The 16,860-nt window shown below is 45.8% G+C and overlaps 1 protein-coding gene across 8 annotated transcripts in view; it reads right to left on the bottom strand.

Annotated features, from left to right (window-relative positions):
- The window catches only part of LOC106862514 (organic cation/carnitine transporter 2-like), a 58,595-nt gene extending 42,160 nt beyond the window's left edge, over positions 1 to 16,435 (bottom strand). For all 8 annotated transcript variants that reach the window (XM_088173777.1, XM_088173776.1, XM_088173769.1 and 5 more), the window contains exons 1-2: positions 15,913 to 16,435; positions 7,331 to 7,434 (exon numbers count right to left, since the gene is read on the bottom strand). In XM_088173777.1, the coding sequence (XP_088029903.1) occupies positions 7,331 to 7,434; positions 15,913 to 16,305 (497 nt within the window). In that variant the 5' untranslated portion in view covers positions 16,306 to 16,435. The remainder of the gene's footprint in view (positions 1 to 7,330; positions 7,435 to 15,912) is intronic.
- Between the last annotated feature and the right edge of the window lie 425 nt (positions 16,436 to 16,860).

The raw sequence follows: 16,860 nt of genomic DNA, 5'->3' as shown, positions 1-16,860 counted from the left end.
TAGGTCTCCTTGCAGTACACAACGGGTTTCCCCATCTTTCTGCATTACCCACCAAGTGCAACCAGGTCCTTGAGCAAAAACAATCCCACGGATTGGTTTGCCTTTGTCTGTGGTGGGATTAATCCAAACAGTCTTTCCTAAAATACCTTTCATGTGTACCACAGGGACCTTGTTCCCATCCACTGTGTGCAGGGGTTCAGAGTGGGCAGCACCGGCTCGATTGATGGACCCTCAGGTGTTAACCATCCAGGTGGCTTTGGCCAAGTTCATTTCCCAATTTCTGAAGGTTCCACCAGCAAGTGCTTTCAAAGTAGTCTTAAGGAGTCCATTACACCGTTCAACTTTCCCGGCAGCTGGCGCATGGTAAGGAATATGATATATCCATTCAATGCCATGTTCTTTGGCCCACGTGTTGATAAGGCTGTTCTTGAAATGGGTTCTGTTGTCTGATTCAATTCTCTCAGGGGTACCATGCCTCCAAAGGACTTGTTTTTCTAGGCCCAAGATGGTGTTTCGGGCAGTGGCATGAGGCACAGGGTAGGTCTCTAACCATCCTGTAGTTGCTTCCACCATGGTCAGTACGTAGCGTTTGCCCTGGCGGGTTTGGGGAAGGGTGATGTAGTCAATTTGCCAGGCTTCCCCATACCTGTATTTCAACCATCGTCCACTGTACCACAGAGGCTTTACCCGCTTGGCCTGTTTGATTGCAGCACAGGTCTCGCAGTTGTGGATGACCTGTGAGATGCTGTCCATGGTAAGGTCCACCCCTCGGTCACAGGCCCATCGGTATATTGCATCTCCCCCCTGATGACCAGAGGCATCATGGGCCCAACGAGCTAGGAATGATTCTCCCTTGTGCTGCCAGTCTAGATCCACCTGTGATACTTTCACTTTGGCAGCTCGGTCCCCCTGCTCGTTGTTGTGATGTTCTTCATTAGCCCGGCTTTTGGGTACATGTGCATCCACGTGTCGAACCTTTATGGTCAATTTCTCTACTCGGACAGCAATGTCCTGCCAAATCTCAGCTGCCCATATGGGTTTCCCTCTGTGCTGCCAGTTGGCCTTTTTCCAGCGATCCAGCCATCCCCACAGAGCATTAGCTACCATCCATGAGTCAGTGTAGAGATAGAGCCTTGGCCACTTCTCTCGTTCAGCAATATCCAAAGCCAACCGGACGGCTTTTAGCTCTGCGACCTGACTCGATCCACCTTGTCCCTCGGTAGCTTGTGCAACTTGTCATGTGGGGCTCCATACTGCAGCTTTTCATTTCTGGTTAGTGCCTACAATTCGGCAGGAACCATCAGTGAAGAGGGCATATCGTCTTTCAGTCTCTGGTAGCTCATTATATGGTGGGGCCTCCTCAGCACGTGCCACTTGCTCCTCTTCTTCTTCAGAAGACAATCCAAAAGTCTCACCTTCAGGCCAGTTTGTAATTATTTCCAGAATCCCAGGGCGATTTGAATTCCCAATACGGGCGCGCTGAGTGATGAGGGCGATCCACTTGCTCCATGTGGTGTCAGTGGCGTGATGTGTGGAAGGCACCTTTCCCTTGAACATCCAGCACAGCACTGGTAGTCAGGGTGCCAGGAGGAGTTGTGTTTCTGTGCCAATCACCTCTGAGGCAGCTTGAACTCCTTCCTAGGCAGCCAAGATCTCCTTCTCTGTGGGAGTGTAGTTGGCTTCAGATCCTTTGTAGCTTCTGCTCCAGAATCCCAGTGGTTGACCCCGAGTCTCACCAGGCACCTTCTGCCACAGGCTCCAGGACAGACCATGGTTCCCGGCTGCAGAGTAGAGCACGTTCTTCACATCTGGTCCCGTCCTGACTGGGCCAAGGGCTACTGCATGAGCAATCTCTTGCTTGATCTGGGCGAAGGCTTGCTGCTGCTCAGGGCCCCAGTGGAAATCGTTCCTCTTGCGGGTAACCAGGTAGAGAGGGCTCACAATCTGACTGTACTCAAGAATGTGCATTCTCCAAAAGCCTATGGCACCTAGGAAAGCTTGTGTTTCCTTCTTGTTGGTAGGTGGAGACATAGCGGTGATCTTATTAATTACCTCTGTTGGGATCTGACGACGTCCATCTTGCCACTTGACTCCTAGAAACTGAATTTCCTGAGCCGGTCCCTTAACTTTACTTCGCCTAATGGCAAAACCAGCTTTCAGCAGAATCTGGATAATCTCTCCTTTCTTGAAGACTTCCCCTGCTGTGCTGCCCCATACAATGATGTCATCGATATACTGTAGATGTTTGGGGGCCTCACCCTTCTCCAGTGCAGCCTGGATCAGTCCATGACAGATGGTGGGACTGTGCTTCCACCCCTGGGGCAGACGATTCCAGGTGTACTGCACGCCCCTCCAGGTGAAAGCAAACTGAGGCCTGCATTCTGCTGCCAGAGGAATGGAGAAAAATGCATTGGTAATATCGATAGTGGCGTACCACTTTGCTGCCTTGGACTCCAGCTCGTACTGGAGTTCCAGCATGTCGCACAGCAGCACTCAGTGGTGGAGTCACCTCATTCAATGCGTGATAGTCTATGGTCAATCTCCATTCTCCTTCTGATTTACGCACAGGCCAGATGGGGCTGTTGAAGGGTGAGTGGGTTTTGCTGACCACCCCTTGGCTCTCCAGTTTACGGATCATTTCATGGATGGGAATCACTGAGTCTCTGTCAGTACGGTATTGCCGACGGTGGACTGTTGTTCTGGTGATTGGTACCTGTTGCTCTTCAACTCTCAGTAGTCCCACAGCAGAGGGGTCATCTGCAAGACTAGGCAAGGTGTTCAGTTTTCTAATGTTGCCTGTCTCTACAGCAGCTATCCCGAAAGCCCAGCGATATCCTTTTGGGTCTTTGAAGTATCCATTTCTAAGATAGTCTATGCCAAGGATGAATGGGGCCTCTGGGCCAGTCACGATGGGGTGTTTCTGCCTGTTCCTGTTAACTGTCCCAGTTAAACTCACTTTGGCCTCCACTACAGTCAGCTGCTGGGATCCTCCTGTTACCCCAGAAATAGAGATGGATTCTTCTCCTACATACTTTGATGGCATCAGAGTACACTGGGTGCCAGTGTCAACCAAAGCCTTATGTTTTTGTGGGTCGGATGTGCCAGGCCATCGGATCCACAGTCCAAAAGATCCGATTATCCCTCTCCTCTACCTGGCTAGAGGCAGGGCTCCTCTATTCCTGATCTTGATACATGTTGCTCTCTCCCTGTAAATAGGTTCTTGAGGTTCCTTCAAGAGGATCAGTCATATCATTCTGATACTGTCTGGAGTTCTGTACACGAGAGACTGGAGCAGCATTCACTCTAGATGAGCTTCTTGTGGTAGGTGTCCCTCTTTTCAGCTCACGTACCCGGGCTGCTAAGGAGGAGGTGGGTTTTCCATCCCACTTCCTCATGTCTTCTCCATGCTCCTGAAGGAAAAACCAGAGGTTACCTCGTGGAGTGTGTCCTCTCTCCCTGCCTGAGGAACGCCGGCTTCTAATGGCAGAAACTCTTGTTGGTTCGGGAGAGATCTGGTAGTTGTTTTCCTTAAGTTCTTTTTTTAGTTTCTGATGGCCCTCTTCAATCAAGCTTCGGACTTGCTCCACCAGCCTTGTTTCCACGGATGAGACATGGGTACGAAATGGGGCTGTGACAGTGTCCTCATAAATTCTTAGTTTATTGGCCAAGACGCCTACCATGTCCTCACCTTCCCTCCACTGCAGCGTTGCCAGGTAACAGGACTAAATCTCTGGTCCAAGCCACGCGAATCTCAACCACATCTGTGACGTGCACCGGACACAGTCTGGGCTCTTAGGAAATCTCTCATCTTCTGAGAAAATGATCTCCAGCACGGCCAATTCCCTCAGGCATCAGATACCTTGTTCTATTGTGCTCCATTTTCCTTGGTGCACCTGAAGATCTTCTTTACAAAGGTATCTGTCCTTCACACTTGTCAGCAGTTGCCGCCAGAGGCTGAGAGTTTCTTGGGTTCTCCCAATCCCCTGGTCAATGACCACATCCCGGGACAGAGATCCCAGTTGCCTCGCCTCACTTCCTTCCAGAATGGTGTCATTGGCTGCAGCGTCCCAGATGTGGAGCAGCCAGGTCAAGATGGACTCATTTGTCTGGCGGGTGAATTCCCTCCGCAGGTCACGCAGCTCACCCAAGGATAGAGAGCGAGTGATGATTTCTGGCTCTGTCACTTCCGCTGGGTGCGAAGGTCCTGCCACATCCTCGTCAGTCACTATGCAAACTGATTTGCTCTTTGATTTCTTCTTCTGAACAGGGGCAACTGCTACTGGTCTAGGCTGTTCTGGTTCAGTGATGGTTTGTGTGGAGATGCTGATGGCACTTCTGGCTTTTTTCTCCTTTGTGGCCGTCTGCATAGACATGGACACTGTTGCTTTGCTTTTGGCTTTTTCCTCCTCTGTGGCAGTCTGCGTAGACACGGACACTGTTGCTTTGCTTTTGGATTTTTCCTCCTCTGTGGCAGTCTGCATAGACATGGACACTGTTGCTTTTTGTTTGGTTCTTCTCCTCTTTGTGACATTCTGTGCAGATGTGGACGAAGTTGATTTGTTTCTTTTTTCCTCTTCCTCAAGAATACGCTGCAGTACAACATGTAGTGTTTTGTTTCTAAGCATGTTGTAGGCTGTGCAGAGGAGACAAAGCAGAACTAACAACAATATTATGCTGTCCTTAGCATCCAGCGGGAACTCAACATTTCTAAAAACTACTCTATCAGGCCAGAAAGATTGGAAAAAATCATCCTTTACCCCTCCCCCCAAGGGCTGGGTGTGATTGTTAAAACCCCGGATGTAGCAACCTAGACTAGGACAAGCAAACAAAGTCGAGTATATATTCCGAATTATGTTCCTTGCCTCAGAGGTTATCATGCAGTAGACATAATAGGCCAATAAAGCAATTTTTATACCATATCCTGGTCTACACAGGAGCATTACAGCTGGCAGATAGTTCCCCATGTGTGGAAAAATATAGAGAGCAAGATATAAAACCCATGTAAGTATGTTGAGAATCATGGTGAAAACAAAATTGTAATACTGACTTTTCTCCGTACCCTTCATGCCTCATGTTGGGCGCCAATTAATGTGTTGGTTTGAAAGTAAAACCAGTGCTAGACTCCAAGTCAGTAATACAATTTAATAGGAGAAAAGAAAAAAAATAAAATACATGCAATAATATAAAAGAAACAACCACCGACACAGTCAGAAATACAACCTGACACCCTGTCAGTCAGGGTGTTGGTAGCAGTCCGTATAAATGGTGGCTGCAGTCCTCCTGGATGATGGATGTGGTTCCGTTGAAGCAGTGCTCCTGTAGAAGGGTGCAGTTTTCCTCCGAAGATCCAGCGATGATGTAGAAATGGTCCGACTTTCCTCTGGGATCCAGTGGAAAGGGCTGTCTTCACGTCCCAAACCCCAGTTTTTTATCTAGGTAGGAAAGGCTTGGCTCCTGCCCCTGGCTGGGGCATCTCCCAATGGGATGATGTAATCTTATCAGTCACACAATAGGACTTATGGCCCATTAACAGAATATATCTTCTGGAGGAAGGACGGGTTGTGAAAAGATAACGATGATCATCCCCCGATCTTATCAGATGGCACATCAGCAGAGGATATCTCCCACAGAGATAAGGATCACCACCCCTCCTACATTTTAACAGATGGTGATAGAATACACATTTTTGCATTGTACCCCAGGACAGCTGCATCGATGGCCTCCTCACCTGCACCTGGTGAGGATCTTTGCTACCATGAGAAGGAGCAGCAGGAGACTGCCAGGAGTGTGAAGGCAGGAAGCTCATGGATTCTGGCACCAGACCAACTCCAGCTTCACCTGCCAGGTAGTCACCAGAGGAGACACTCAGGATCCTTGTATCAGACAAGGAGCTCTTTGGAAGGAAGAACCTGAATCTTCTGAAGCAGCAGCACCAAGAAAGGGTGGTGAGAGACTCCCCCACAGGGAAGAGGGGAATCACCCCTCACATGGCAAGGCAGCAGAAGAACATGGAGCTCTGCCTGGGGACAAGCCAGCTGAGATTATGGGTTGGGATTAGCAGGGAGGCCAATATGGGTGGTAGGTGTCTGCCGCAGCCAATTGCTCAGAAAAAAAGCAAACACAGCCTGCTGCAGAGCACCACAGGAAACTTCCTTGTGTCCAAAGCCACTAGCCATCATAAGGGCTTTGAACACTCCAGGACACACTGAAAGGACAAAACCCAGGAGGTTTCTGGAGCTCATTAGTGATGACTTCCTAATACAAGGCTGAGGAGCTGACAAAGGGACAAACTGCTGGACCTCACGCTTGCAAACAAGGGTGAACTGACTGGGGGTGTGAAGGCTGGCAGCAGCCTGTTGGCTGTGCAGTAGTAAAGAGCCGGATTGTGAGGGGAGGAACAAGGCAGAAGGCAGGATCACAGAGAGCAAACACTAGCCTGCCCAGGGATTTTTTGGGAAAAAAAACATGACACATATCTTTGGAGAGAAGTACACAAGGCTTGGTTAATTTTTAAAGATCACTGTCTTTAAGCTTGATATTGGTCCAACCTGATAAGCAGGAAACCATGGAAAGGCCCTAAATGATGCAACAAGATTTGTGGCATAGAAATTATGTTTCAATGAAACAAAAACTTTGCAAGTATCAGCAAATTAGAAGGCCGCATATTGTTCTCAGGGAATCCAGAGAACAGCACACATTGCATTGCACAGCAAATCCCAGGGAGAGAATGAGAAAAACTGAGCTCTACAAAATACAAACAACTGTTTGCATCACAAAAATGTCTTCCTTTTTTTTAAATGTTTGTACTGATTAACAAGAATTGCTTCCCTGGAGTACAGTTCAACAGCATTTATGCTTCTACAAACACAGATCATTGGACTTAAGGCTTTATCTGATGATGAGAAACAGCAGCTAAAACTGTTTATAAAATGAAAAATCCCAATTTGACCTGAAAAAAAATAGAAAAAGGAAAACAAGCAAGCCTCAGGGAACAGAGGCTCCCTCTGAACAGAGTCCAAAATAAATAGAAGAGAATGTCATTGATGAGATTTTTCCAGGCAAAACTTATCTCCTACACCTGTTTTCTACCAGTTTGCTGCAGAGTGATTTTGTTGCAAGAAACAGAGGTAGATAACACCTACTAACAATCTTTTAAAAATCTATTCTATTTCAGCACATTTCTCTACACACTCTCTTACACTCAGGTTAGCCAGTCACAGAACAAAGACATGTTACTAGCTGCAGAAAAACACTACTAGGAAAGCTGACATACAAGAAATGCCTACAAATGAACATCAAAGAGACAGCAGCTCTGGTGTATATACTTTACTTGTCTGAGAGCTGTCCTGAGATGAAAGATCCCAGCAGGACACCCACAAAGAACAGGGAGGTGCTCAGGGGTCCCTTCCAGTCGTTGGCACATACGAGATTCCACTGCAGGGAGAGAGAATTGCAAAGTCTTTTAATAAACAGAATTTCCCCTCCCTCCTAAACTCTCCTGAGCTGGGTTTGGAATGAGTGAGAACAGAATTACAGAATAGTTTGGGTTGTAAGGGGCATTAAGGACAATCTCACTCCAACCCCCTCCATGGGCAGGGACACCTTCCACTAGACCAGGTTGCTCCAAGCTCCCTTCCACCTGGCCTTGAATACTTCCAGGGATGGGGTAGCCACAGCTTCTCTGGGCAACATGTACCAGAGCCTCACCACCCTCACAGGGAAGAGTTTCTTCCTAATATCCAATAGAACCCTGCCCTCTGTCACTATGAAGCCATTCCTCCTTGTCACTGCATGACCTTGTAAATAGTTCCCAAAACTGATTTCCCTGCATATAGTAATGTTTCCTATTAAAAAATCAACATTCCTAATTTAAGAAAAATTGAACTATAGAAACATCAATATAGCAAGAAAAAGCCTCTTTATTACATTTTAATATGGTTTTGAGAGACAAGAGACTGCTCATTCTTCACTTGGAATCTAACCTCAACTAGAATCTTTGAAATACAAATTGAAATATATACCTAACAAACAAAGATGAGGTATAAAAGAAAATATTTACTAAATAAAGTCTTCAATGGTTTTCAAGATCCTACCCACTTCAGTCAGATGTTTTTGAAACAGCACTCGTGTTATTTGTCCATCTACATAAACAACTATTATTGAAAGACTTTTAGTTCTATTTTGGTTATCTGGAGGGAAAAAGTGTGTAAATATTAGAAGAAAGAACAAAACCCAGCAGGAATCCCTCATGCCCTTCTTTAGAGCTATGTTCTGACTGGAGGACCTAAAACCGGTTTCCCAGAGCTCTCCCAGTACCTGCTGCCAGGGGGCAGGTGCTGCAGCCCTGCATGAGAGGAACTGGGAGGCAACAGATGCTTCTGATATGAGATCAAACCTCCCTGAGATTAGTTTCTCAAACAGCCCCACTCAAGGCCCCTTCTAATGTTTTAGCAATGGAAAATTTTAGATTTTAATCTGTATTAAAAAGGACGAAATGAAAATATTCATCCTGATCTAAATTATTAATCCTCCTTGTCCCCCAATTACAAATAATTCAGTATACCTTTTTCAATTCATTGAAGGGAACACCCTTCAATGGTTTGATCTGCTTCATAATAAACACACAGCAGTTGCTGTGTGTTCCAGCTTCCCCAGCCATCTCACCCATAGTCCTGCATGTAGAAATGCTGGTGTTTCACTGTCTTCCAGCTCTATCTCCTCAGCACGAAGCCTTTGACTCCAGCAATCTCACAGCCCTCAGCCTGTTAACAATCATGCTACAACTACATCCTAGTCTACATTTTAAGGCTGGAGGATCACTTAAAACTATGCACAGAATGAACAGCACCAGCAATGGCCTTCCACTGCCAGATTCCCATGTCAAAATGCAACTGGGCCGTCCCTTATTTCATGGAATAGCATCTAGTTTTGAATTAGAACTGGAAACTGTTCCAGAGATTAATTACGGTCATACACACAGGCTACACTCTCATCAGCTGTCTAACTTTAGCTGCCAGCCCTTATATTATCTTGTATTTATAAGACAGTCACCACAATTATTATTTTTAAGGTGAATATGCACCTTTTTCCAATTTGTAACTGTATTCAGGTCATTTCATAGCCTCTCCATTGATAAACCTGTTTGCGGTTTTATGTCTGAAAAATCTCTCCTTCTATCAGATTTCATAACCCTCAGCATTTCCTCCCCAGACATTTCCAGCCTTACAGCACCTTAAGCTCAGGTACCAGCACTCCAGGCAGTGCTCCAGCACATCCTAACAACACCATCAATTAGGCATCATTACAGAAATTCCTTCCAGAACTTCAGCTTTCTAATGTGTTAACAAATGTATCCCACTTATGGTAAGGAATTGAACTTACTATAGTTATCAACATCACTTAGATTATAACCTATAAATAACATTTATAGTTAAAACTGTATTATTCAACAAAAGCTATACTTCATTATAGACTAAAGAAAGCTTGAGCCTTTCTGTTATGACCACAGAGGCTAAGCCAGCTAGGAAGCTTCAGTAAAATATACCTGGCAACACGGAAATGCCAGCAAACGACTGCTATCAAATTTATAATTTATACAGGCCAAAGGTTTCAGTGGTTATCCTATGCCTTCATATGATAACACCTGCCAGAGAAACAAACACCACAAATACAAATCCTGCTGTTATAAAAACTTACCTACTCACAAAAAGTTATCTTTGTATCAACTACTGCAGTCAGATATCCTCAATAACAGAACTAAAATCTATCTTGGTGATTAGTCTATCATTACTAAATATGTCATTATTTTCCAGCTGATCACCCTATGCCTCTGAGTCCACCATCTCTATTCATCTGTCCTACACCCTGCACTTTGGCACAAGGCTTGCATAACACTTGGATTTCCGGACACTGGCATGTTTCTGTCCCATAACAAGCATTTTCTACAGATCACTGAGGTGGAGACCTTTCTTGGAAAAGTTCATGGTATTAAAATGTTTAGCACAGCTCTGCCAAAACCTTCTTGCATTGGCAGGTGGAAACATACTGGGCATTCAAATGTGGCAATGATTACCAGCTTGTTTTTCTGGCCTCTCAATGTTAAAGCACAGTGAGGAGCTGTCATGCTGAAGATCACTTGAACAAGGCACCAAAGTGAACTTCAACATCAACTTTCCAAAGTAGAACTACCTTGGCTCTACAATACCAGTTATTTACAGACTCCACAAAAGCACAACAATTAGAACAAAGGGATTTTAAGGTCTGTTACCCTTTGCTCCAGTAAATAAATGTTAAAGTCTTCAACTTATTAGTGACACACCTTTGAGGTCTATTATATTGCTTGTCAGTGATGATGGCATCATCTTTCCAGAACCATTTTGCAACCATACCCTTCCCTCAGCTGTGCATTATCCAAGAGGAAGTCACCAAGGCATCACTGCTAGCAGATCAGCATAGCAAAAAGCAAGTGTCCCAGGAGTAGTTATTAATTAAACCCTGCTGCTGGCAGTGCTGTTTGGACACAGCATACCATGACCTAGTGCTCTAAAATCATGTGCTATTTTCACTTCTTAGTATCTTTTGAACTAGCCTGCTAGCTGTAACAGCCTTTGCCCCTTATCTGTGAACAAGATAAGATTAACCTCGGCGAGGTATCTGGGCTTCAAACAGAAGAAAAACATTTCTGCTCTGTTTTTGAAGAGCAGCTGCTGATGTTGTGAAGCATCTACTGCTCAACACTGGTATGCAATGGAACAGAGCATTCTTGATCTATTTCATTATAACTTTACGACATCCTCTGTTGCAGTTTAAACTTGTCTTCTTACTCATCTTATAGATACTTTGTGATTTTTCTATTTCCCAGGCAATTCATCAGGTTGGGGTGACGTCTTTCAGCAGCCTCATACCCAGCATAAATGATAACTAGTGCACCTGAGTTGAGGTGTGCTTATGCACCTCCGTAAGTGGATTCTTGGCTGATGCCAGTCACTAGTGAAGACAGCTAGGAACAGGGGATGGGAAAAAGAGGACAGGCTATGAAGACGGCCAAGAATGTGGACAGCTTGGGCTAAAAGGCAGGGGGACCAAAAAGCAGAGGGATTGAAGCAGTTGCTTCTCAAGCACAGGTCTGGGGCCCGAGTACTAAACAGTCTCAGGCACTTACAGTCATCACTTACACACCCCACTAGGAGAGCACTTTCCAACTTCTGCTTAATCTCTTACATGCCAGCTGCCTGGAATCATGTCTCCAAATCCCTTGGTAGAAAAGCAAGCCCAGTGACAAAACTGAGAAGAATAAAAACTCTATAAACTACTCCATCAGATCTCCTCCCTCCCACAAACTCAAGACCCTTCCCTAAACAAACAATCCTAAACAAAGCTAGTCTGTGAGAAATACAAAACTTCAAGAGCCTCACCTGGTTATACTCCTGTCCTACAAGGAGAAGCCTTATAGGAAAAACAATTTTTATAACTACAAGATACTGTGTCTTCCCATTCCTTTATTTTTTTAAATTATTTTCCTGTCTTGCTGAGAATAACAGCATAACTGAAATATTAAGTGGCCAGTTCCATGTATTAATATTTTCTTTTTAAAAATGAGCATGTTAGCAACTTTTGGAAGCTAGGCCACTACCCTGTATTCGCTCCTTCCACTTGCTTCTCTCAGCAAGTAGAGGTAGGTTCTTAAAAAAATCTGTCTCACAAGCAAGTACTGACAATCTTTGATTCTGAATCTAATTTTGTTTATATCCATACAAGTATTCTCTGCTTACTTGAGAGCTGTGAGTGTTATTAAACACCCTTTCCTCTAAAAACACATTTGTATATTCCAAATACTTAGAAGTCTAGTAGTTACATTGAAACTTATTATCTAAAGCAAACATAAGTCTTATTCTTTTTCAAGAAACATTCTGCTTAATTTTCCGTCCTCTAGTTGTTTTACATTTTTATAGAGATAAAATTTGCATAGAACAGGAAGGAAATTGCCAAATATTTTACAATTCCGGTGCAGAAACGGAACTGCTCCCCCTACATCACGTTTCTGAGATGACTGGAGAAAAAGGAAAGAGGGCACTGCCATGACCTGAGGTGAGTTTGAATTTAAAAGTAAAGGCGACATAAAGGGAATTTTACCTTGTCACTAACTGTCTGTAGTACCTCTAAAAGACCACTGTATCCATTTAACAATACCAGCTGCAGGCCTATTACTTTTTAACAATACTAATCTTACATTATGTTGCGATGTCAAAAATTCCTGTATTTTGTACAGTTCCAAACACTACTTCATGATGTGCTTTTTAAATCACACCTAGAAAAACCTAGCATTTTACAAATACCTTTGTATATCTGTCAGACATTTGTATTTACTTATTAAATGAAAACCAGACTTCTTTTCATTCTTCTGTCAAGACTAGTAATACCAAGCTTTTGCAAAGCTGCAAACAGCTTTTTCAGCTTCTGGGGCTGCGAAGTTAGGAGTATGAAAACTTCAGCCACAAAGATAAGCAGATATTAACCTACAACAATAAAAAATAAGCACCTGTTTTAAACGACGATAAATAATGGAGGTGACTAACATTAATGAAGAGCTGGGTGAGAGCTGAACCTGGATGACACAGGGTTGATTTACAATTCAGCTGCTGGGTCCACTCCTGCAAATCTGGTCTAGTGGAAGGTGTGCCTGCCCATGCCAGGGGAGTTGGAAGTAGATGATCTGTAAGGTCTTTCCCAACCCAAACCATTCTATGATTCTATGACTCTAAGTTACAACATCTAGCATAAACCTGAATTTTTATTTTGGTAAAGTAAAATTATACATCCCTCTGCCTTCCAACAGGGTGAACATCAAAACCTCTCTGGATAACCAGGTGTGTCACAGAGCCCATTTGTGTCCTCCACATATCACTATTGCAGTCTCCCTTTGCTTCCTGAAGCCCTAGCATAACCCACTTATCTGCAGGGACTGTGGTCCGACAGCACAGCAGGGCACTTGAATCCCTGGGGTGCAGACAATGGAAACCTCTGGGCCCTCATCTCTGCCCAGAACTTTCTCTGAACACTCATACAGGATGGAGCACCAGCCCTGCGCTAAGCCTCTATTCCCACCATGTGCATCCTTCCTCTGCAAAAGACAACAGTCCCTAAAGTTTGCCAATAGCAAAACAGATACAAACCATGAAAAAAACATGAAAATGTGGCATACACTACCTGCACTGGTTTCAAGTTGATGAACAATACAACACCTTTTTAGAAGCTGAGGATGAATAAGTGTATCCAAAACTCAGCATCTATTTATGGTTCACTGTTTAAGAATTACTCTTGTGTGAATTAAAATGTTCTGACTGATCTAACACTTCATTATATTATATTTCTAGTGCACTTATGCCCTTAACTCCACTTCTCAATTCTACTCCCAGTTATTCTGTATAGGCCCATAACAGCCATGACTGGCAGAAGTTAATATTTTCCCTTAATTATGCCCTGTTTAGTCCTTTTACTACCATGCATGAACTTTCACTACTCTTAAATTAATTTTTTACAGGACTTATGGAGGAATTAGAATGACACAGTTGGCTTCTTGAGCCAAAATAAAGCCCTTCCTTTGCCCTGAGTTACAGCATTTCAAAAAGTAAAAGACAGAAAGGGATTTTGTTACATCAGAGCTGATTAAATACTGCAGACTGGTTAATAACAACATTCAGTTGTTAGTCTGTGAGAAAAGAAAGTCTCTCTTCCAGTGGGAGAGAACTGAATGTTTTAAGTCTCCCCTGGAAAGCAGAACCATAAACAAGGTTTCTCTAAAGTCATGAGACATTCAGCAAAAACCTTTATTAAAAAAAAAAAAAATCCGCCTCCCCATTCCCAGTGTCAGCTATGGAAATCTGGGACAAAGGTCCTCATGATTATTCAACAAGTTAAGGATATGCAACCAAACATAAGATTAGTTAATCATAAAAGAAGTACCACCAAGCCAAGAAATTAAACAAGTTAAACACTGAAAACCTGTAAGTGTGTGAAAGGCCACAGCTCTTGCAAAACTCCCTCAGAAGTATTAATATTAGAGGAGAAAAAAATACTGCCTCAGTGCATGATGCCTGAGCATACAAACATTGCCTCCCACAGACACAGGACATCTGCCAAGTCACACACACAACGCGTCAGGGCTGGGGAGTATCAGCAGTATGTGAGCAGCTCTCTTTTCTTACTGATTATTAAACTTGATGATACTCCAGTAGCTCAAGACATTTTAATTAACACCAAGCCCAAGCTGGGTGAAGCTCTAAAGACAAAGCACCACATCTAAGCCAGGAAAACCATCATAGCACAGCACTCAGAGCAATACCTGTGTGTCTGCCTGTGAAAGAGGCCTGCCCAAGAAGATGCCAACTGCCTTACACCACCCTGAGAGTACTCAGCCTTTCACAACAGTGCATTTCAGCAAGGACTGGAGCCGAGAAATTCTGAGCAGCTTTCCTCTCGAGGAAGACAGCAATTCTTTAGAAACAGATGAGGTAATGCCTTGTGCCGCTTGTCAGAATCATTCAAACCCTTGACTGAGTTTCCAACAACTCCTGTGTCCCCATTTCCAATCCTCCCTTGTGCTGAAATGGCTCCTCTTCCATGTTCCCCAAGTCACCTTAGTCTTCTAAGTACCCAGATCAGCTTTGGTGCTCACACCCATCACTACCCAAACATGGATCACAACCCAATTTGCAAAGCAAATGGCATATTTTCTTATGGAGCTCCAGCTTCATAAAACTCATGTCCAAGCAATGGGACTACAAACTTTGTAAGCCTTCTGAAATTCAAGCATTTCTCAGAAGTACTTCTCACAATCCATTTCCTTGCCTCTTAAGTCAACCTGCCCTTGTGGGTCTGGACAGCTTTCTTCTGAAACCAGAGTGACAATCAGCAGAGCTTCACCTTTGGTTGGTTACCCACAGCCCAGACTTGATTCAAGCAGTATACCTGCACAGACAAAAAAATGACCTGTCCCAGCAGGTGAGCAGAGACCAAAGCAGAGGCACTGTGGGCACATAGCAAAATTCAGGGTCTTCTGAATAAAGTATCAAACCAGGGCTCTCCAACTCATGCATTTTGTGCAACTCAGGATGACTCTAAACTGTGAGAGTGGTGACACGTTGGCACAGGCTGTCCAGAGAAACTATGAATGTCCCCATCCCTATATGCATTCAAGGCAAGGTTGGACAGGGCCTGGAACAGCCTGGTCTAGTGGAAGGTGTTCCTGCCCATGCCAGGGGGTTGGAACTAGATGTTCCTTAAGACCCCTTCCAACCTAAACCACTCTGTGATTCTATGAGCTCTACCACATTTATTTTTTTAAAGAAAGAAAACAAATGCTGTTGATCTCCAGAGTTCAGAGAGACATCTCTGTCACACCAAGCAAGCTGAACCCAGTGCTCACCCTGCTCCAGCCCCTTGCACAGATACCTGATGAACCAAGAAGCATTTGCACAGTGTGACCAGTTTCGCTGCATAAGGAAACAGGCTGCACTTGGAAGATCATTATAGAAACAAAGAGCGTTAAGGGACTGGAATGGACCTTAAAGATCATCTAGTCCTTGCCATGGGCAGGAACACCTCCCACCAGACCAGGTTGCTCAAGTCCTTATCCAACCTGGCCTTGAACATTGGGGATCCAATGGATCAACCTACCAGGGCAACCTGTCCAGTGTCTTCCCACCCTCACTATAAAAATTTCCTTCCTCGTTCATATGCAAATGAAAGCGAACAGAAGACCTCAGAATAAACTCGGCATGGCAGGTTTAACAGCCGATCAATGTGCCGGCAGAAACCCCAGAACGCGGCAGAGCTGTACCGCTACTGCGATAACGCCACGATTCTCCCCGGCACCCCGGGGCTGCCCGAGAGTCCCCTCCCGCTCCCGCGCACCTCGGTGACGATTGTAGAGTGATAGACATCGCGGCTGTACTCCCAGCCGTCCAGGCACGGCTCCTGCTCCAGCGCCTCCAGCTCCACGTCGGAGCCGGGTCGCAGCCCCAGCGCCGAGAAGTTGGCGAGCGCGGCCAGGCGGTAGCGGCGGCAGCGGCTCGGCGCCTCCTGCCCGCCCCGCAGCTCCAGCGGGATGCTGGCGTTGCGCCACTCGTCGCTCAGGTTGGCCCCGCCGGGCACGATGCACCGGTGCTCGGGCGTGCCGGCCAGGAACACGATGGACAAGCCGTTGAAACCATTGGGAATGATGCTGGCGCTGAGTAGAAAGAAAACGAGGCGCTGGAAGCGTCCCCATTCGCCCAGGAAGGCGGTGGCCGCGTCGTAGTCGCGCATAGCACGGCCGAGCTGCGGCCGCCAGTACCGGCGGGTCAGTCTGGCGCGGGCAGGAAGCAGCCGTCCCGATCGGCCGCGCAGCCCGGCGCCATGGGCCGGGCTGGGGGTGGGGCTTGCAAGCGGAGGCCGCGAAGGTGGGGCCGGCCCGGCGTAGGCGGGCCCGGTGCACTCCGACTGGAGGCGGGCGGGGTCCCGGGCGGGCTGGGGCAAGCGGCGGGTGCCGCGGGGGAGCCGTCTCGGTGGACCAAGCGGGAGTCTACGGCGGGTGTATTACACAGGGGCTACAGTAGGTGGCCTCGGAGCCTGCTCGCTCCGCTCTGGGCAAGTCTCTCCCCGGCCTGGGGCCGCTTTCCAGCTCCCTCCCGGCCGAGGGTGGCACAGGTCCCCTGCCCTTCGTGACTTGTGGTCAGGAACGGCCATTAATAAAGGCATCGGATCTTGTATTTACTGCCCAAATAATTAAAAAAACAGGGTGGAGATGAATTATAGTCAATGAGATTGGAAAGGACCTCGCACATCATCGCGATCAACATGACCGAACAGCATCTTGTAACT

The sequence above is a fragment of the Sturnus vulgaris genome, chromosome 15 (assembly GCF_052056855.1).
Source record: "Sturnus vulgaris isolate bStuVul1 chromosome 15, bStuVul1.hap1, whole genome shotgun sequence".
NCBI classification, from domain to species: domain Eukaryota; kingdom Metazoa; phylum Chordata; class Aves; order Passeriformes; family Sturnidae; genus Sturnus; species Sturnus vulgaris.
This window is presented reverse-complemented; position numbering and strand designations above follow the sequence as displayed.